Source organism: Mauremys mutica, chromosome 13 (assembly GCF_020497125.1).
Source record: "Mauremys mutica isolate MM-2020 ecotype Southern chromosome 13, ASM2049712v1, whole genome shotgun sequence".
Classification (NCBI taxonomy): Eukaryota; Metazoa; Chordata; order Testudines; family Geoemydidae; genus Mauremys; species Mauremys mutica.
The window spans coordinates 6,065,651-6,081,372 of NC_059084.1; the positions used below are offsets into that span (position 1 = coordinate 6,065,651).

Consider the following 15,722-nt stretch of genomic DNA (forward strand, 5'->3'; position numbering starts at 1 on the left):
TGCCATGGCTGCATATGCAGAATTGCACACAAAGACTATGCATGTCCAGGTAATTCTGAAGATCTGGACTTAAGTGCATTCTTTCATTTTTATTCATTTGTTATTAAATTTTGGAACTTAATCTTTAAAAAAAAATGGCAATCCTTTGCCGTTCACCTTTTCAGGAAATTCTCTGCTCAATCTTATAACATCCCTGAGGCAGCGAGAGCGAAATATATGGATGCTACTCATATAAATTAGGGACAAAGGACTAGAATCAAAAGCTCTTTGGTGACAAGTTATAAAGTGCTCTCCCCATTTAAGTGGTTTGCGTATGGCAGTGTTTTAGAAAACAGAGCATGAATGTTACTTTCAATTATTTGCTGCTGGTTAAATCCCAGGGCCATGGATGCCAGATGAAACTGGGACAAGGAAAATATTTGAAAGTCAGAGATGTCCCTGAAAATCAAGCACACTTGAGAGGTTGGCTATTTCCTAAATGGCTTTTTAGGTCACTAGTTTAATGCAGCTTAGCAGCTCATTACATTAAGGTTGCATTATAAACGTTCTGTTGCTATTACTACATCATATGGCATTTCATAGCTCACCAGACAAGCAGGGTTCCAGTTTTCAGTTCTTGACTACTGTAAAAGGTAGGAGGAGCTGGTCATTCCCTCCCCATTCCCCATGGCAAATAGCCCAGCTCACTGTGTTAATTTGTGACCCCTCTCACCCACCAAGTATGAGCCACAGGCGGTTGGTACCATAGCACTCCGGGGTGACCTGAAGGCTGTGAGTCTGATGGCTCTGGGACTATGGACATCAGGTACTAAACCAAATTGACATTTTCCACTGGCCTCCATTATTTTGAGGTACATTGGTTTGCATGCACATAAAGCAAGTTTTTCTTTCTGGAAGAGTTCTGTAGACCTGGGATTAGAACCAGTACTGTGCGATAAAGAAATGGAATAGGGTTCTATTGAAATGATCAGTTCCTGGTGAGTTCTACCTCTGACCCTCCTGCTCTCTCTAAGAGCGCTCCTTTTAGGTGTTGAGACATCACTCTGTCTTGGGGTGGAATCACACAATTCTCCCACTCTCAGACCCGGCCCTGGGTTGCAGTCCCCTGTGTATCAAGTGTGACCACCTCAGCAGGTCGGACTGACCTCCAGCCCCTGCAGTTCTGTTCTCCCTGGGCAATAACAGTGCCAATCAGCGACCAAACAGCCTCCTTAAAGCAAAGTGTCATTTGTTCAGAACAAAAGCATTTCAGAGAACCCAGATCTCAAAAAACGGCAGAACAGCCTGCACACTCTTCCCCTAGCTGAGGAAGTGCATCTTAAGCTTCAGAGTCTTCCCAGTTAAAATTCCAGATGAGCCCTCACTTGTAACGCCGACAGAGCCCGGTCATTCATAGGCGAGATGGAAACTGGGTCCTCTGAAGCTTAGTGTATGAGTCTCTAATGCATGAGCTAAAAGCCACGTGTCTTAGCCCAGGCACCTCAATCTCCAGAGGGGGATAGAGCACCACACCAATCAGGCATAGGTTACACCTACACCTGCTGGGTTTACATTAGACTCATGCTGGAAAGATACATGTCCCCTGCATCATCTTCCATGGTGTGAGAAATGACTTACACCCAGTCCTACTTGAAGTGCTAAGCCCCAACAGCTTGAGTTGCTACTGCAAGAGGACGCTTGTGAATTTCAGCTTTCTCCCACGTGACTTACCCTCTGTTTTGAAGGGAACGGAGCCTTGTGCTGAGGGCAGTTTAGCCAAGGCAGAAGCTGTAAGAATAAATGCATTTGTGAGTCCTGATTCTGGGACTGTGATGTTTGGCTCGCTATTGTTCATGGTTATTAGACCTTCCCTGTGCTCCCTTCTGACTGGAAACAATAGCTTGGGAACATGATAGGAAATGGGCACATTGTTTGAGCCATGTCTTGGGCACATTGTTCCAAGTGGGGACCTATTATCTCCAACCTCATTCCCCTTTTTAAAGAGGGTAGACATTCACTTTCCTACTGGAATTTGCAAAAGGGCTGAGGACTTAGCTCCCTTTCCAGGGCACAAGTTGTACCCTGAAAATGTTGCACCCTCATTTTTGTGCCTGCAGAATGGACCGTGGTTGTATATCCAAGTACATGCATCTCTAACTATCTGATTTGCAAACACAGACTGGTAGCTACATCTATATTTTCATTTGTATTACTCAGATTTATACCCACAGTTCAACTTTCTGTGCAAATTACATCTGCAAAAGGGTGACCAACCCTTCTGAAAGGCAGGCCCTACATGTAAACTGCTTATCCTACACAAGCAAGTAAATCTTCATATACTTCCAGGGTGAAACTAATCTGAGGAGTATCTCTGTTGACTTCCACAGAGTTACACTGAGATTAATTTGGCTAAATCGGTCTCTGGCCCTTTAACTTCTAACGTTGCTTTTCCCTGTTACTCTTTCCAAGCCCCAGCTTAATAGGGGTAATGACAGCCCCACACTTCTGTAAATTATTGGAGATCTCTGGATAAAAGGCAACGCATCAAAGGTAAATGCTTACTGATTTGCCTACCAGTTTGGCCAGTGGTGGATACAGCGTCACTCTCTCCTGTGTCACGGACAGCAGAAACCATCACCTTGTATTCTGTATTGGGAAGCAGTGACTGCAGGGTCACTCCGCTGCTTTTACCAGAAACCATTATCTACGGCAGAGATGGGAAAGACTCTTCCAGCTTTTATTCATTTGCGGAGACAAGTGGGCAATACAGGGCAACAGCAAAGCAGTTTAAGGGCTGATGACCCCACTCCCCTTCCCGGCTAGAACTGGGAAAGGTTTTTCACCCCAAACTTGTTTCTGCCTACGCAGCAGCTTCAGCGCCATTGAAACGTTCCTCAGGTTCATGTTGGTTCCTCCAAACTGTTTCAGTTGGTGGGGAGGGGAGGGAGAGGAGGAAATCTCCCCAAAATCAAAATGTTTCCTTTCCACATTTTGTAAATGAAACATTTCAATTTTTCGGGTTGAAATCGCTTTCAATTTCAACATTTCCTTTCATTTTATTTTTACAAACATTTTAAAAAATTTAAAAATGAATGACGCAAAATGAAACAATTTTGTCTCGACAAAATGTTTCATTTGACCTCAAATGATTTTTTGGTTGCCATGAAAATTTTGAAAAAAATTCATTTTTAATTCAACCTGAAAATACTTAAAAAAAATTTTTTGGAATTACGAGCAAAACAAAAAATCCTCTCTTCTCCCAGCACTTTTCCTGCAGACCCCCGCGCCCCCACCGCCAGCCCTTAGATTCCCGCTAGGTGCCGAGACTGCCCCTCGGCTCACCAGGGAAGATTTTCAAAGGTACAGTGGGGAGTTAGGCATCCAGCTGCCATTGAAAGTTTTCTTATTTATTCTGGAAAATGTCCCCTGTTAGCATTTTCCTAATGGATATCTAAACTGGACAAGCCTACCGGTCTCAGGCCAATGTTGCCTCAACTAAATGGAAACACCGAGGGAGTTTCATCAGCTTTGGTTTCTTGCTTTGGTTTCCTATTGAAGCTATAGCCTGGAGGAAGAAAGTCATCAGCCCAGGCTTATCTAGGTGCTGGGCAGCTCTGTATGAACATGGGGACATTCTCCATCCAGATGAATTTCAAACTTCCTTATGGTACTGCAGTCTAACTGGGTCTAAACGGAAAATTTGAGTGATAAAGGTTAACGCTTAATCACTTTAGGTCAGAGTGGGGGATTTGTCCATAATCCTTCACCTATTGGAAAGGCAGCACTCTGGTTTATGGCGAGGGAGAGGATAAAAGAGGCGGCTGTAGTCTGAGGGGCTTTGATTGCAATGAATTCTCCTGATGTTTTATACAGAAATCCATGCAAGAGCCTAGAAGGCCTTGGCTTGAATTCACAACTGAACACGCCCTTCCTGTCTCCAATGCGCTGCCATTAATCAGACGGAGGAAGTGAGTTGCTCTTGTACTCTTGACCAAATTTATCCTTGGGGTAACCCCACTGAGTTCAATAGAGACATATCAGGGATGACACTGGCCCCGTGTCTCTTTAGTCAGGTGCCTGGCATGTCCAAAAGCAACTGAGAACTTACTGTTTGCTGAGCGCTGTCATCAGATTCAGGAGCGTAGGTTACTCTGTAGTATTGTATGTGGCTGCCAGGGGGTCTCCAGTGGACCTGCAGGCTATTGGGGGTCTCCGAGTCTATAAGGAGGTTGGTGGGTGGGCTCTGGGAAGCTGCAGCAGGGAACAAAGATGAACTAGATGATGGGCAGATAGCAATGGATACAAACTAGGCCAAAAACACTCCCTGTCTAGCACATTAGTAAGTGTTTCACTGCTCTGCTACCATAATAGTGAGCGCTCAGAACGGAGACAGAGGGGCGTCACCTTGGGGCCAGGGAATGAGAGAGACCGGGTTCTTGGAGGGGAGTGGGTTGCCTAAGGGTATAGAGAGAGGTCTCAACACTGAGACAAGAGAGGCCTGGGAGCTGGAAGAAAAGCTTTGGAGAGGAGACGGGAGACCTAGAAGCATAAAGAAATATAAGTGTACCCCACAGATACCCAAGGTGGCATGTATCTCTCACCCAAGATATAAAGAAGGCACATTGTGAATTGGCTTTAGAGATGGTCAGGAGTGGATCGAACATTCCAATTTACTCTGATGTCATCGCTAAGTTAATATTGTCCAGTAAATGCAACGTCCATCTGTCCCTTCTTGTTTTTAAATTCAATTTCTTACTAAAATATTAGCAGCCTTGCAGAGTGTGACACCCACAGACTTCTGAAGATGTTTCATGTGAAGTTTGGGTGCGATTCCCATTGCATATCCTGAGCTGAATGTGACTCCTACAGCGGTAAGGGTCTCAGAGCCTAGGCTCCAGACCAGCCCCAATTGTCTATGCTGCAATTTTTAGCCCCAAAGCCCAAGGCCTGCGAGCCCAACTCAATAGACCTAGGCTCTGAGACTTGGTGCTGCAGGTGTTTTAGCGCAATGTAGACACACCCTAAGACAATGGCTGAGGAAGCCAACTGCAAGAAAGGGATAGGCAACCTCCGCTTGACGTATGGTTCAAAGATATCACAGGGCTTGAGAGAGAAATATGGAGTCACCCAAAAAAGGAGTTTGTTGCTAAATGGTCTCTTGCCCAACGGTCAGAGTCTGGTCTTGAAAACCAAGAGGGGACAAGGCTGGCACTAAGAAGGGAAAGTCTAAGGAGGAAAGAAGGAAGCAAGGTAAACTGAGAGAGGCAAAAATGTAGCAGATGAACCCAAAGGACAAGTAAGGACATGGCTGAATCCAGGATATGAGCTCTCTCTTCTCAAGCTTTACCTATAACACAAATATGACCTTCTGCCCACCCAGAGGACTGTGGTCACCTCAGAATGTGCTTTGAATGAAGCTTTGTGGCTCGCTTTGCATTCTCATTGATTTTCTCTCCTTTTTTCCTGGATCAAATAAGCTTGTTTTATTGAAACCAAATCAAAAACTATTGACTGAGCCTTGAGGGTGCTGCTGCATGGCAGCCCACGGTGAGGTAAACAAGGACAGGCTGAAGTGTGTTTGTTCTGGGGTGAAGGAGGGGAGCAGTCTCCCTGGGCCCAGGTCAGGTTCTTGAGTCACAAACAAAAAAACCCACTATGTTCAGAAAAAAGTTAAGGTTGAAAGCGTGTTTCAGCGGAGCCCAGATAACACCTGTTCCCACCAGACTCCCCATCACGAGATCATCTAGGCCTGCTCAGAGTGGGATTAGATAACACAGTAGTCAAAAAATGCCAGTGCCTTGTCTACACTAGTACTTCCACCAACGGTGCTGGTGCTTAATCAATGGTAGGAGACTTTCTGAAAATACTCGCTGTATGCAAGGCCAGTGCGGGAGGGAATATCCCTCCAGTAGCACCCTCACTTAACAATCCTGCACTATCCCATGCTCTGTGGGTGCTCCCTAGGTCCGGGACCCACCACCAAACCCAGACCCAGCTCACTGCCTTCAGGTGAGTTTAGCTGATGAACCAGACGTCCTGACTGGCTGAAGACTTCAGCAGGCAATCCTGAAGCCCTGTATCAGCGCCGGGTCCCTGGCTGCTCAATAGCATTCCACGCCCGCTGCTGGGTTTCTGGTTCTGCTCCTAACTCCTTGTTCCTGGCTTTTTCCCACTGACTCACGGTTCCTGGTTCCTGCCCTGGTGCCAGCCCCTGCTCTGGCTGATTCTCCGGGTCTGACCCTTTGCTTCTGATTCCCAGTGCTTAGCTCCAGCTCGCTCTTTTGGCAACTTGGCTCCTGATTTGGCCTCTGGCCACTAGGCCCTGTCACCTCCACACCGACCACAAGGCCAGCCTCCCACCCTAACCATTATGCAAGTCCACCCCCAGCCTGCTCCATAGCACCCAGCGCCTCTCACAGGTTTGCTGCCTGTACTGGCCATTTCAGTCAGCTAGGATGTGCCACCCATTCCCTGTTTCCCTGTCGTTATTTTAAGATAACCCAAGCTAACAAGATAGAGTAAGTTAGCGGAAAACTTCACAGTCGGAATCACTTGGAAAGCTCCCAGGGCCCTGCAGAATCTGACAGCACGGATCTGACAGACAGGGGAAAGGTCACATTTCTGGGCTGCCCAGGAGGAAGTGAGTTTCTCTGACATGGCGAGTGCCATCTGTGCCAGCCTCATGTGCTGCCCCTTAAACCTTTTCCACGCTTCCTTGACAGCCTTCTGACTCCTCAGTCTAACTGGTATAACGTACGTGTCCTCAAATCAGGGTAAAGCTCCAGAGCTCTCTGCCCAGCAGCACTGCTGCCCATTTCAAATGTCCCTTCGGAGCCTTATCCATCATCATTACACGCACGATGCAGCTGAGTTTCTCTTGCCCTCATTGCTCAGTATTCTGGATTCTTCCCAGCATTTCCGCTCCTCGCCATTAATTTCATTAAACTTATTTACTAAACTAAGCATCAGCTTGCCCAGGTTTAAGGACCTGTCTATTCAGGACTTTGCCACTGTGGATGTTAGCTCCAGAGGGTGACAGACCAACCTGTGTTCTACTCCCAGGCCAGGTATTTAACTCCTGAGAGTGGAAAAACCCAGCTCGCTATACAGTTAGAGTCCTATGTTTGTTCCCAGGCATTCCTTTAAATGACACATCACACCCTATTCCTAAGAGGTTGGGGCTTTGAATCACCGTGCTGGACAATAATGCCAGGTCGCAATGTGCTGATGAAGTATCATTTCATGCTCACCCAGCATCACCGCACATTGCTGTAGTTTCGAACACAAGCATTGAAATGTGTGGGGGGGGGGTTCATCCAACTTTGATAATTTTGTCCTTCAGGACAAATGCAGATTGGTGGCAACCTCAGGTGGAGGAGGAGAAAGGGGATGGGATGCCTCACTTCGCTCATCCAAGCTTTTGAAAGAACAGTCTTGGTGGGTTTGAAAGGGAGTCCCATCCTCCCTTCTCATGCACAAGGATGGCAGCTGCCTTACAATCCTTGAAAGGGAGCAAACAGGAAGATCGTTAGGTTTATGGCACAGATACTAAAGACTCCGATAGGTCCCAAAAAGATACGCACTGTTACATGATATCCCATTACTGTGCACAAAGGGTTGCGTGTATGTGCTTTTGTGTTGTTATTAATAATAATTACTTGCATTGTGGTAGCACGGAGAGGTCCCAATCAAGCATCAGGGCCCACTGAGCTAGGTAATGATAACAAAAAGACGGTCCCCTGCTGCAAAGACCCTACAGTCTAAGTGTAACACGAAAGAGAACAGGTGGTTACAACGTCTATGTTGATTCTAAACCGTGCTCTCTGTAAGGGAGCACACTGCCCTGCCAAGTGACGGATTTTTGTGACAGGGCCTGTTGTCTGCAAGAGAGAGATGCCCTGTAACGTCCACTGAGCACAATCTACCTGCACAGAGTTTTGTATGTGGATTGAGCAGGGAAGTAGTCCTGATTAAAATGAACTCGCTGTGCTCACCTCAGCACCAAGGCAGGTATTTAGTTCCACACTGCAAAGCCAGTACACAAAGGCAAGTCATTTTTCTCTTAACCTTCAAGGAGGCCATATTCTCCTGGGGAGAACAGAGAAAGAGAGGCGCTCGTGTTCCTCACGCTTCCTGCATAGCCTCAGGCTTCTAGAGCAATAGCCTCACTTCACTGGCTGCCCTGAGGTTACTGTATTTCTTGCAAGATGCTGGACACAATTAAAAAAAAAAAGAACTTAATGGTTTAGCCTCTTCTTATATGGAGGGGTGAGAAAAAAAACAACAAAAAGAGCATGAGTCACTTTTCATCCCACATATACACCCCGCTCTGCACCCAGGCTCTCTCTTGTCACAGCATGCGTGCACCTGCTGGCTACGATGCAACAGAAGCCTTCCACTCGGAGGCGGGCTCGGAAGATTTTTGACACATCGTTGGTATTTCATCCCGCAAACCTTGGTTTTAAGAAGCATGTCAGAGTGGGGACTGAGGAGGAGTCATACAATTAAGCGGAATGATTTTCTCAAGGATGCTCAGTTGAACTTGGCCACAAAATAGAGTGAGAGTCTTTCCCATAACCTTGCCCAGTCCCTCCCCTCTCTACCAGGACACTGGCCGACTTAGCCTTTTTCAAGCTATTGGGACCACAAGCCTTCTCGGGGCTCCCCAGGAGCTGCTCTCTCTCTTTGAAACAACCTCCTCCTCTTACTTCACTTTTCCTCACTGGCATTTTCTCTTTTAAATGGAGAGACAGATTTTCAAACACGTTAGGCATCAGAGTTGTGCACGCAAAATCCAGTCCCAGTTTATCTACGCACTTATTTTGATTGCACGTGCAAACTGGGTAATTGCACATGTAAATTAAGCATGCACTCTGGCTGTGTAACTGCTGGCCTAATTTGTTGAGCATCGGCCCTTTGACTGAATTAAGTGGCGGTGAAAGATTGCTATCCATGACACACGAAATCCCCTATTCACTCATTGGAAAGATATGTCATGGGCAGCAGGAGTGCAAGCTGCACCCCCTTCATTGTCCCACCAGTGTCTCTCAGACTTATTCCAGCACTAGCAAAGAATGGGAAATATACACCTGAGGGTCAGTTCTGTCCTTGGCCTGTCTCCTGAGTATGCCAAGCACGACACAAACAGGATTTGCAGTGGGTTGTGTGATGTGGATCTGGTCTGAGCTCACCGCTCAGGTTTGACATTGTGGAATTCACACCTTGAAACCTCCCTGTTTGTTTACTGAAGTGTTTAAATAGCTGCAGTTCTCCCTCTGGCCCGTACAATAGTATGATGCACAGTGAGTCTGTTGCATCAATTCACCTTTGTGCTGCACAGCACTTGGAAGCTCGCCTGAGGTAGCTTTACGCAAGATACATTATTATTATTCATTATTAATAAAAGCAGGGCTTTGGATTCCAAGACAGCCATTTACTGTGAGCTTCACCAACTCACAAAACACAAAACCAGACAGAACGAGTTTATTCTGCAAAGACTGTTGGGAACTAAGAGGAGAAGGAGCAGATCACAGATATTAAATGACTCGTGTTCCATTCACTGGCCGTAAAGCCATTAGACAGGGGGTCTTCATTAAGAGGACCTTTGGGAAGGCCACTTTTTAACTGCATTCTGTCGGCACCAAGCAAGATTCAGACTTCCCCTTAGAGTGGAGTCTGGTCGCAAGGCTCACTCTCATTTTTGGAAGTGCCCCCAATGAAGAATGACTCAGCAATTAGGACCTCAAATGATTCCTCACCTTCCTTAATAGACAGCACGTTATAAACAAGTAACATTAATCAGGCAACATCTAGACAGTGAATTAAACAGCCTACAGAAAGTCCGTGCAACCCGCTCCAATATATTCTATATCCTCTTATGGGGAAAAAGGAAACTACATTTCAAGGGTACCAAAAACTATTGGCTTATAACACCAGCCTGCTTTCTTGAGCAGACCGCAAATCTATAATGCATCAGCCATCCAGCACACTGCCTGCAGCACTAGGGACTCGCCCAGTACATGTCACTTGAAGTTAAGAAACACATGTCGACTTCATATGCAGTGGTACTTTCCTGGAACATACAAAGCCTCGTGTGGTACAGAGCGCACCCAGCTAAAGGGCACTCCTACAGATGTACAGGGAAGACTATGTTGAGACAGATGTCCCAGGTTATAATGATTTTTCCATGAGGCTTTTAAAAGACAGAGCCCTGATCACCAAGGAACAGTCACTCAATGGGTTCATCTACATCTGTGTCTAATAAGGCCATTTTACATGTTGTTTTAATACATTTCTTCACTGCTCAAAATACTTCCTAACAGTGGATCATTTTAGCCTTCCATCAATTCACCAAGAGGCATCAGGGATGCAGAGACCAGCAGTCGCCAAAAGAAGTTCTAGGTACAATCCTGCCTCCATTGACAGCAAAGGGAGTTTTGTTACTGACTTCTATGGAGCCAGGGTTTCACCCCTAGAGCACCAAAGCAAAAATCACACCAGGGCAGGACCAAGGTGCCATCTCACAGCTTTTCAGGGGGGAAAGGGGAGCACACGCCTGTAACTGATATTATTAGTCTTCACATGCACCCTGCCTGTTCCCCCTAAAAATATCTACACAAAGATACATGCACTGGGACCTAAATTCCCCAGGGCAACTAGTGATATTGGCTGCTTCCATTTCTGGCTAATCCACCTGAAACATCTTCATAGAGGACTGGCTTTCAGAGGGGAGGTGCTCAAGACCCTATAAGGTCTCTCAGGTTGGTCACCCAAAATCACCAATCACTTAGTTGGTCCAACTCACACACCTTGCCTCTCAAGTCACTTTTAGACATTTAGGCCTGGGCAGTCCTGTTGTTCAAAGCTGAGTTATTGGTCTGTGACTAGTTCAGAGACTTCCTTTCCCTGAAGACCTAGAGATTTCACGTTGGTCACTTACTGGTTCTGTGCAGAATAGAGACAGTGTCGCTTCGAGCTCCATCCTTGTAATATGCCCAGATGGATATCTGGTATTCTGTGTTCTTTTTCAATCCTGGTAAGCTGGCAACAGCCAGGTTCCCGGCAACAGACAGCTGTGGCGTGGAGGAGAAATGAATGTAAGTAGATTTCCCAGGCAGCTGCAACTACCTGGTTGAGTATGGCATCTTAAAGTATCAAATCCTTTCATAACAAGAGTCACTGTTCTCTAACAAGTCTCTTCCTACAAAAGGACTGATCATCTCAGATAGAATGTCCTGAATGCTCTTCGCATAAGGACACCCAGTGTTTGCAGAGTTATAAAGAAATGATGGTCCAACCAGGGTGACTATCATCAGGAGCCTTGTTTCTGATGTTCTTGCAAAAGCCCAGCCACAGTTAAGTTGTTGACCAGTAAACAGAAGGGGGGGTTAAGTAGAAGCTCTCCCAACTTTGCCCTGACTCCAGTTACCAGCTTTGTGATGCTGCTTCTGTAACCTGCAGGATGCTTTGTGAAAAGCTGAGTGGCCACGCCTGAGGAATTAGAGGTCATCAAAACTCTACCCCATCTCTCCTCCAGCCCCTATTTTTACTTTAAATGAACTTTGCACAATAGAAGCTCAAAATCTCCTGAGGTTTAAGCCGATGGTGAGGAGAGAAGAGGAAGTAGTTTTGTTTATGGATCTCTCTCTCATACATACACACACACACACACACTTCGTGAGGTACTGCACACTGATGTAATTTCACTGAAGTCAACGGAGCAATGGTAATTCACACCAGCTGAGGATCTGACCCATCATTTTGCGAGTGGAGAAGATAGGGGGTACCTACATGCTGGCACAGGACTTTGGGGCCAAAGCCTACCCTCGTAGCTTTCATAAGTGTAGATGAACTAGGGCCAAATTTGGCCCTAGTTAGTGTTCTGTAGATGCCCAGGCAGTCTGGACATGCTGATGACAGTTAATAGTTACTTTAATACCAAGTCTTAGGATACTCATTCAAGAAGCTCCAATTACCTTGCACATGTCTGCAGTCACTTCCCCACTCAGCACTACACTTTATAGACCACACGTTAGTATCCATGTAGCCGTTGGCAGGGCATGTGATATATACATGCCCAGCAGCCCTTAAACAGGCAACACACCATCTGTGATGGACGTGGGAAATGTCTGCAATATTTTTATGAACTACGTGTATGACTCTGTACCTATCACCCACTGGGCGTAGAAAGTTTAAAATGCTGCACCGGAGCAAAGCAAGAGACATGACATCACGTAGCTTCTGGGAGGCTACGAATGGGTCATTAAGGACTGGCTGGAACCAACCTATATCAATGGAAGACCCTACAGAGACAATGGGAACCCCAAAGAGCTAACTACTGACACTTATCAACAGGAGCTCCCAGCGGGCTGAACATGTGAACACAGCATGACTTTGCAGCAGGTGGACAATGGGCGGAGGTGACAGGGAAAGGAAATGAAGATGGTCCCTACAGCAGCACGACTCGTGGGAGCCCTGGCTTTCCCCAGTATGGACTATGTCTTAACCTTGCCTTATTTACGCTAACCTAAGCACTTTCCCGATGCTATATTCCAGCTGACTAATAAACACTTCTCTGTTTTGAAAAGGTGCATGGAGTCACTGCAGATACTTGCTGAACTGCACTGACCCCCGAAGGGAGTAAAAGTCTGAGCAGGAGTCTGCCGCAATGGGCAGAGCTCACAATGAGAAACAGGAGCGCTGGAGCCCAAGGCGCAGCCCAGGAGCATTGAGGTCCCGTGGTCTACCCTTGTAGCAGACTGTGACCCCTTGGAGGACTACAGTGAAGGGATCTTCCCACAGGACTGCTTAAAGGCCAGGGCATAGCATAGATCCTGTAAATCCAGGACACCACCTCATTCTCCCCAGGCCTATACTGCACCCTACCTCCTGGGAGCTCTCTTCTCCACGTGCATTCCATTTAATCTGATAAACCAGGACATCAGAGGCAGCGGCTGCTTCCCATTGCAACTGGACATTGTTTCCTGAGAGCTCAGTTACCTTCAGGCCACTTGGTGGTGGAACCTTTACTGAAAGACACCAAGAAAACAAGCATCAGGAGCCAAGGTACAGAGCAGATGGTCAGGGAGAAAAGTATTCACTGGCAGCTGTCGCTCACCAGCCTGCCATTCAGACCCCAAATGACAACAGCTCATCATGAGGGACATGGATAAAATATTTGTAAACACTAATTACAGATGATTATTGTATTTGCGAGAGGACATGTGCAGTGCTGGTGCTGGGAGCGGGAAGATGCCAGGAATGGCTTTTCAAGGACAAAGAGGTTAGTATCATGCCATGTGCTAAACTCCCGGAGAGGCAAGAGAGTCTTTTCGGGGGTCTTCCTTACTTTTATCATTTTGGATGAATTTGTTTAAACTCTGGCGCTCCTAAGAGTTCACAGGACTCCCAGCGGCAGCTTGGGCCAGGCACAGCATAGAGAAGCGTACAATGCAGCAGACCCATCTCGGCATATAAATAATACAGCTGGACACACACACAAATCCTGCAAAGGTTTGAGTTTTGCCCTGCTGGCTTTTACACCCCCTCCACTGGGTTCGCTCTCTGCAAATATTCTAGCATATGCACATTTTAAGGCTGACTGCACAGGTACCCACCCAGTTTGGTGTGCTCACTGCAGGAGAGGCAGCGAGGACACGTGGGGAGGGTTTTAACCAGGCTGCAAGTTTATTAGTCAAATTACATCCAAAGTTCCTGTCGAGGGACAGCCCAGTGCAGTCACTTGACAATCCCTTGATCCTTTGCCAATTCTTGGGGTGCTCCCACCGTGGGAGTAGCCAGTCATCACACTAGGTGATTCCCTGTGCGCCTCCACCCGCATCCCTCCCCCTTTCAGGGGTTGAAGCGAGAGAGGACTTTGCCCTCCCAGCCAGCACTGCCGTAAAGTGCATTGGTAGGGTGGTCCCCCCAGTCTAGTGTCCTGTGTCACGTTTGTCCCCAGGGGGTTAGACGTGATGCCCCCATCTCATAAGATGATGCTCTTGGGATGCCCACTGTGTTACCTCTTTGGATCTGGAGCCTAAATCAGCAAGTTCCAGCACTGGGCCTCTGCCAGAAGTTGCAATAACTAAACGACTCTGCCATAACTCCCATCTGTGCCCTCTGGGAAGGGGGGAATTCCAGCCCTCCAGTTGCTTCACAGCGAGGAAGGTGAAAAAACCCACCAGTCTCAGCCACACCTGTGATATGGGAAAATGTTCCTTCCCAGTCCCAAAGCTGTGGGTAGCAAAGCCTGCAAGAACCCAGGAAAGGGGCATAGGGGCTGACTGCTGGAATGTCAGAATGTCACAGTCTGTTTGCGGATGATTCACAAATGGGAAAGCAGGAGGAATTATCTGAATAGCTTAATTCTTGCAAATTATTTACCCAGACCTAGCTGTGATCCATTGGGTACTGTATAATAAGAATTAAGGCAGGCTTCTGTGTGTCTGTTTTCCCCCTAAAATGGTGAGACTTAATCTGCATTTCAACTTTCCTTTACGAATATTTTTGATGGCCTTTTTCAATTTGCTGTCCCACTTTGGTGATTGGGAAACAGGGAGTTGGTCCACTTGAGGGAAGGAGTAGACGACCAGCTAAAAGCTTCCAGGCTCTCATATAAGCCGCAAAAAAACAGGAGAATGGGATGGAGGGAAAGGGAACAGAGCATACAGAGGAAAAAAGGGTCAGAGAAAGGGAAAGACAAGAGTAATCAACTAAAGGAGATAGAAAACGATTGAAAGGCAGAGGGATAACATGAGAAAGGACTGTTTGGGACGGAAGAGGTGGGCACCAAAGGGGGGAGAAGACACGCACCCTTTGAATGACAGAGTTATTTATTAATTCCGGTGTTATTACTTCCCCAGCAGAAAAGGGACGACTGTATTTATCTGCTTCACTTGCAGAGTTTTCCTATACAAATAAGGCGCCGCCCTCTATGGAACTTAATGCAGCTCTCAATGTTGCAAACTGGGGGTGCCCCCTGGTCCCCCTCCCACCACCAGGGAAGAGGGAGGAGGGAAAAGTTCTGCTGGGAGCCTGTGCCAAATCTTTCTGGAGCCGTTACAAAGCTCTGCAGTGACCTGGAAGTCAAAGGCCCCATCCCATTAGCAGTCCCCTGACTGCCCTGACTACACTTAACAGAGCTCGAGAGACAGCAGAGTATTGCCTGCCCGCTGCACACAGTTCCTGAAGTGCTGGCAAGGCCCAGCCGGGTAACGAATGGCCGGGAGTTGGTGGCGTACGTAAATGGATGAGGACTCTGCTATTGCAAACGGGAGACTTCCAAGGGCTTGCCCATCATAACAAACCAGCATCAAGTACAGGCTCGCCTCTGCTAATGGAAAATTAATAGTTTCTGCTGATTACATAATCCTCAGGAGAGACTGACAGACACAAACACCATCATTCTCCAGGCTTCTTCAAGAGCGGCCAGCCAGCACCTCTAACCAGTTCTCCTTGAGGGGCCATCCCAGAGGAGTTCAGCTCACCAACGCCGCTACCACCCTTTACAGTCCCGTCCCGGATCACTGAGAGGTACGTCGACACTGGAGGTGTCATTTCCAGCTTGAGCAGACATACAAGTGCTCGCGTGCACCTACCAATACTAAAAATAGACACGTACCTGCGGCAGCACAAGGAGAGGAATGGGCTAGCTGCCCTGAGTACAATCCTGCCCAGGGCCCTAAGTATTCACACGGGTGGCTACCTACTCCCACCACCCGGGGCTACACATCTATTTTTAA

At 47.1% G+C, this 15,722-nt stretch overlaps 1 protein-coding gene across 7 annotated transcripts in view; it reads right to left on the bottom strand.

The window, feature by feature from the left end:
• The window catches only part of COL20A1 (collagen type XX alpha 1 chain), a 95,848-nt gene that overhangs the window by 40,690 nt on the left and 39,436 nt on the right, over positions 1 to 15,722 (bottom strand). For 5 of the 7 annotated variants that reach the window (XM_044985623.1, XM_044985620.1, XM_044985622.1 and 2 more), the window contains 5 exons: positions 12,865 to 13,007; positions 10,919 to 11,051; positions 4,088 to 4,230; positions 2,542 to 2,683; positions 1,711 to 1,767 (listed from right to left, as the gene is read on the bottom strand). In XM_044985623.1, coding sequence (XP_044841558.1) covers positions 1,711 to 1,767; positions 2,542 to 2,683; positions 4,088 to 4,230; positions 10,919 to 11,051; positions 12,865 to 13,007 — 618 coding nt within the window. The remainder of the gene's footprint in view (positions 1 to 1,710; positions 1,768 to 2,541; positions 2,684 to 4,087; positions 4,231 to 10,918; positions 11,052 to 12,864; positions 13,008 to 15,722) is intronic. The other 2 variants (XM_044985621.1, XM_044985619.1) reach the window with 1 other exon arrangement.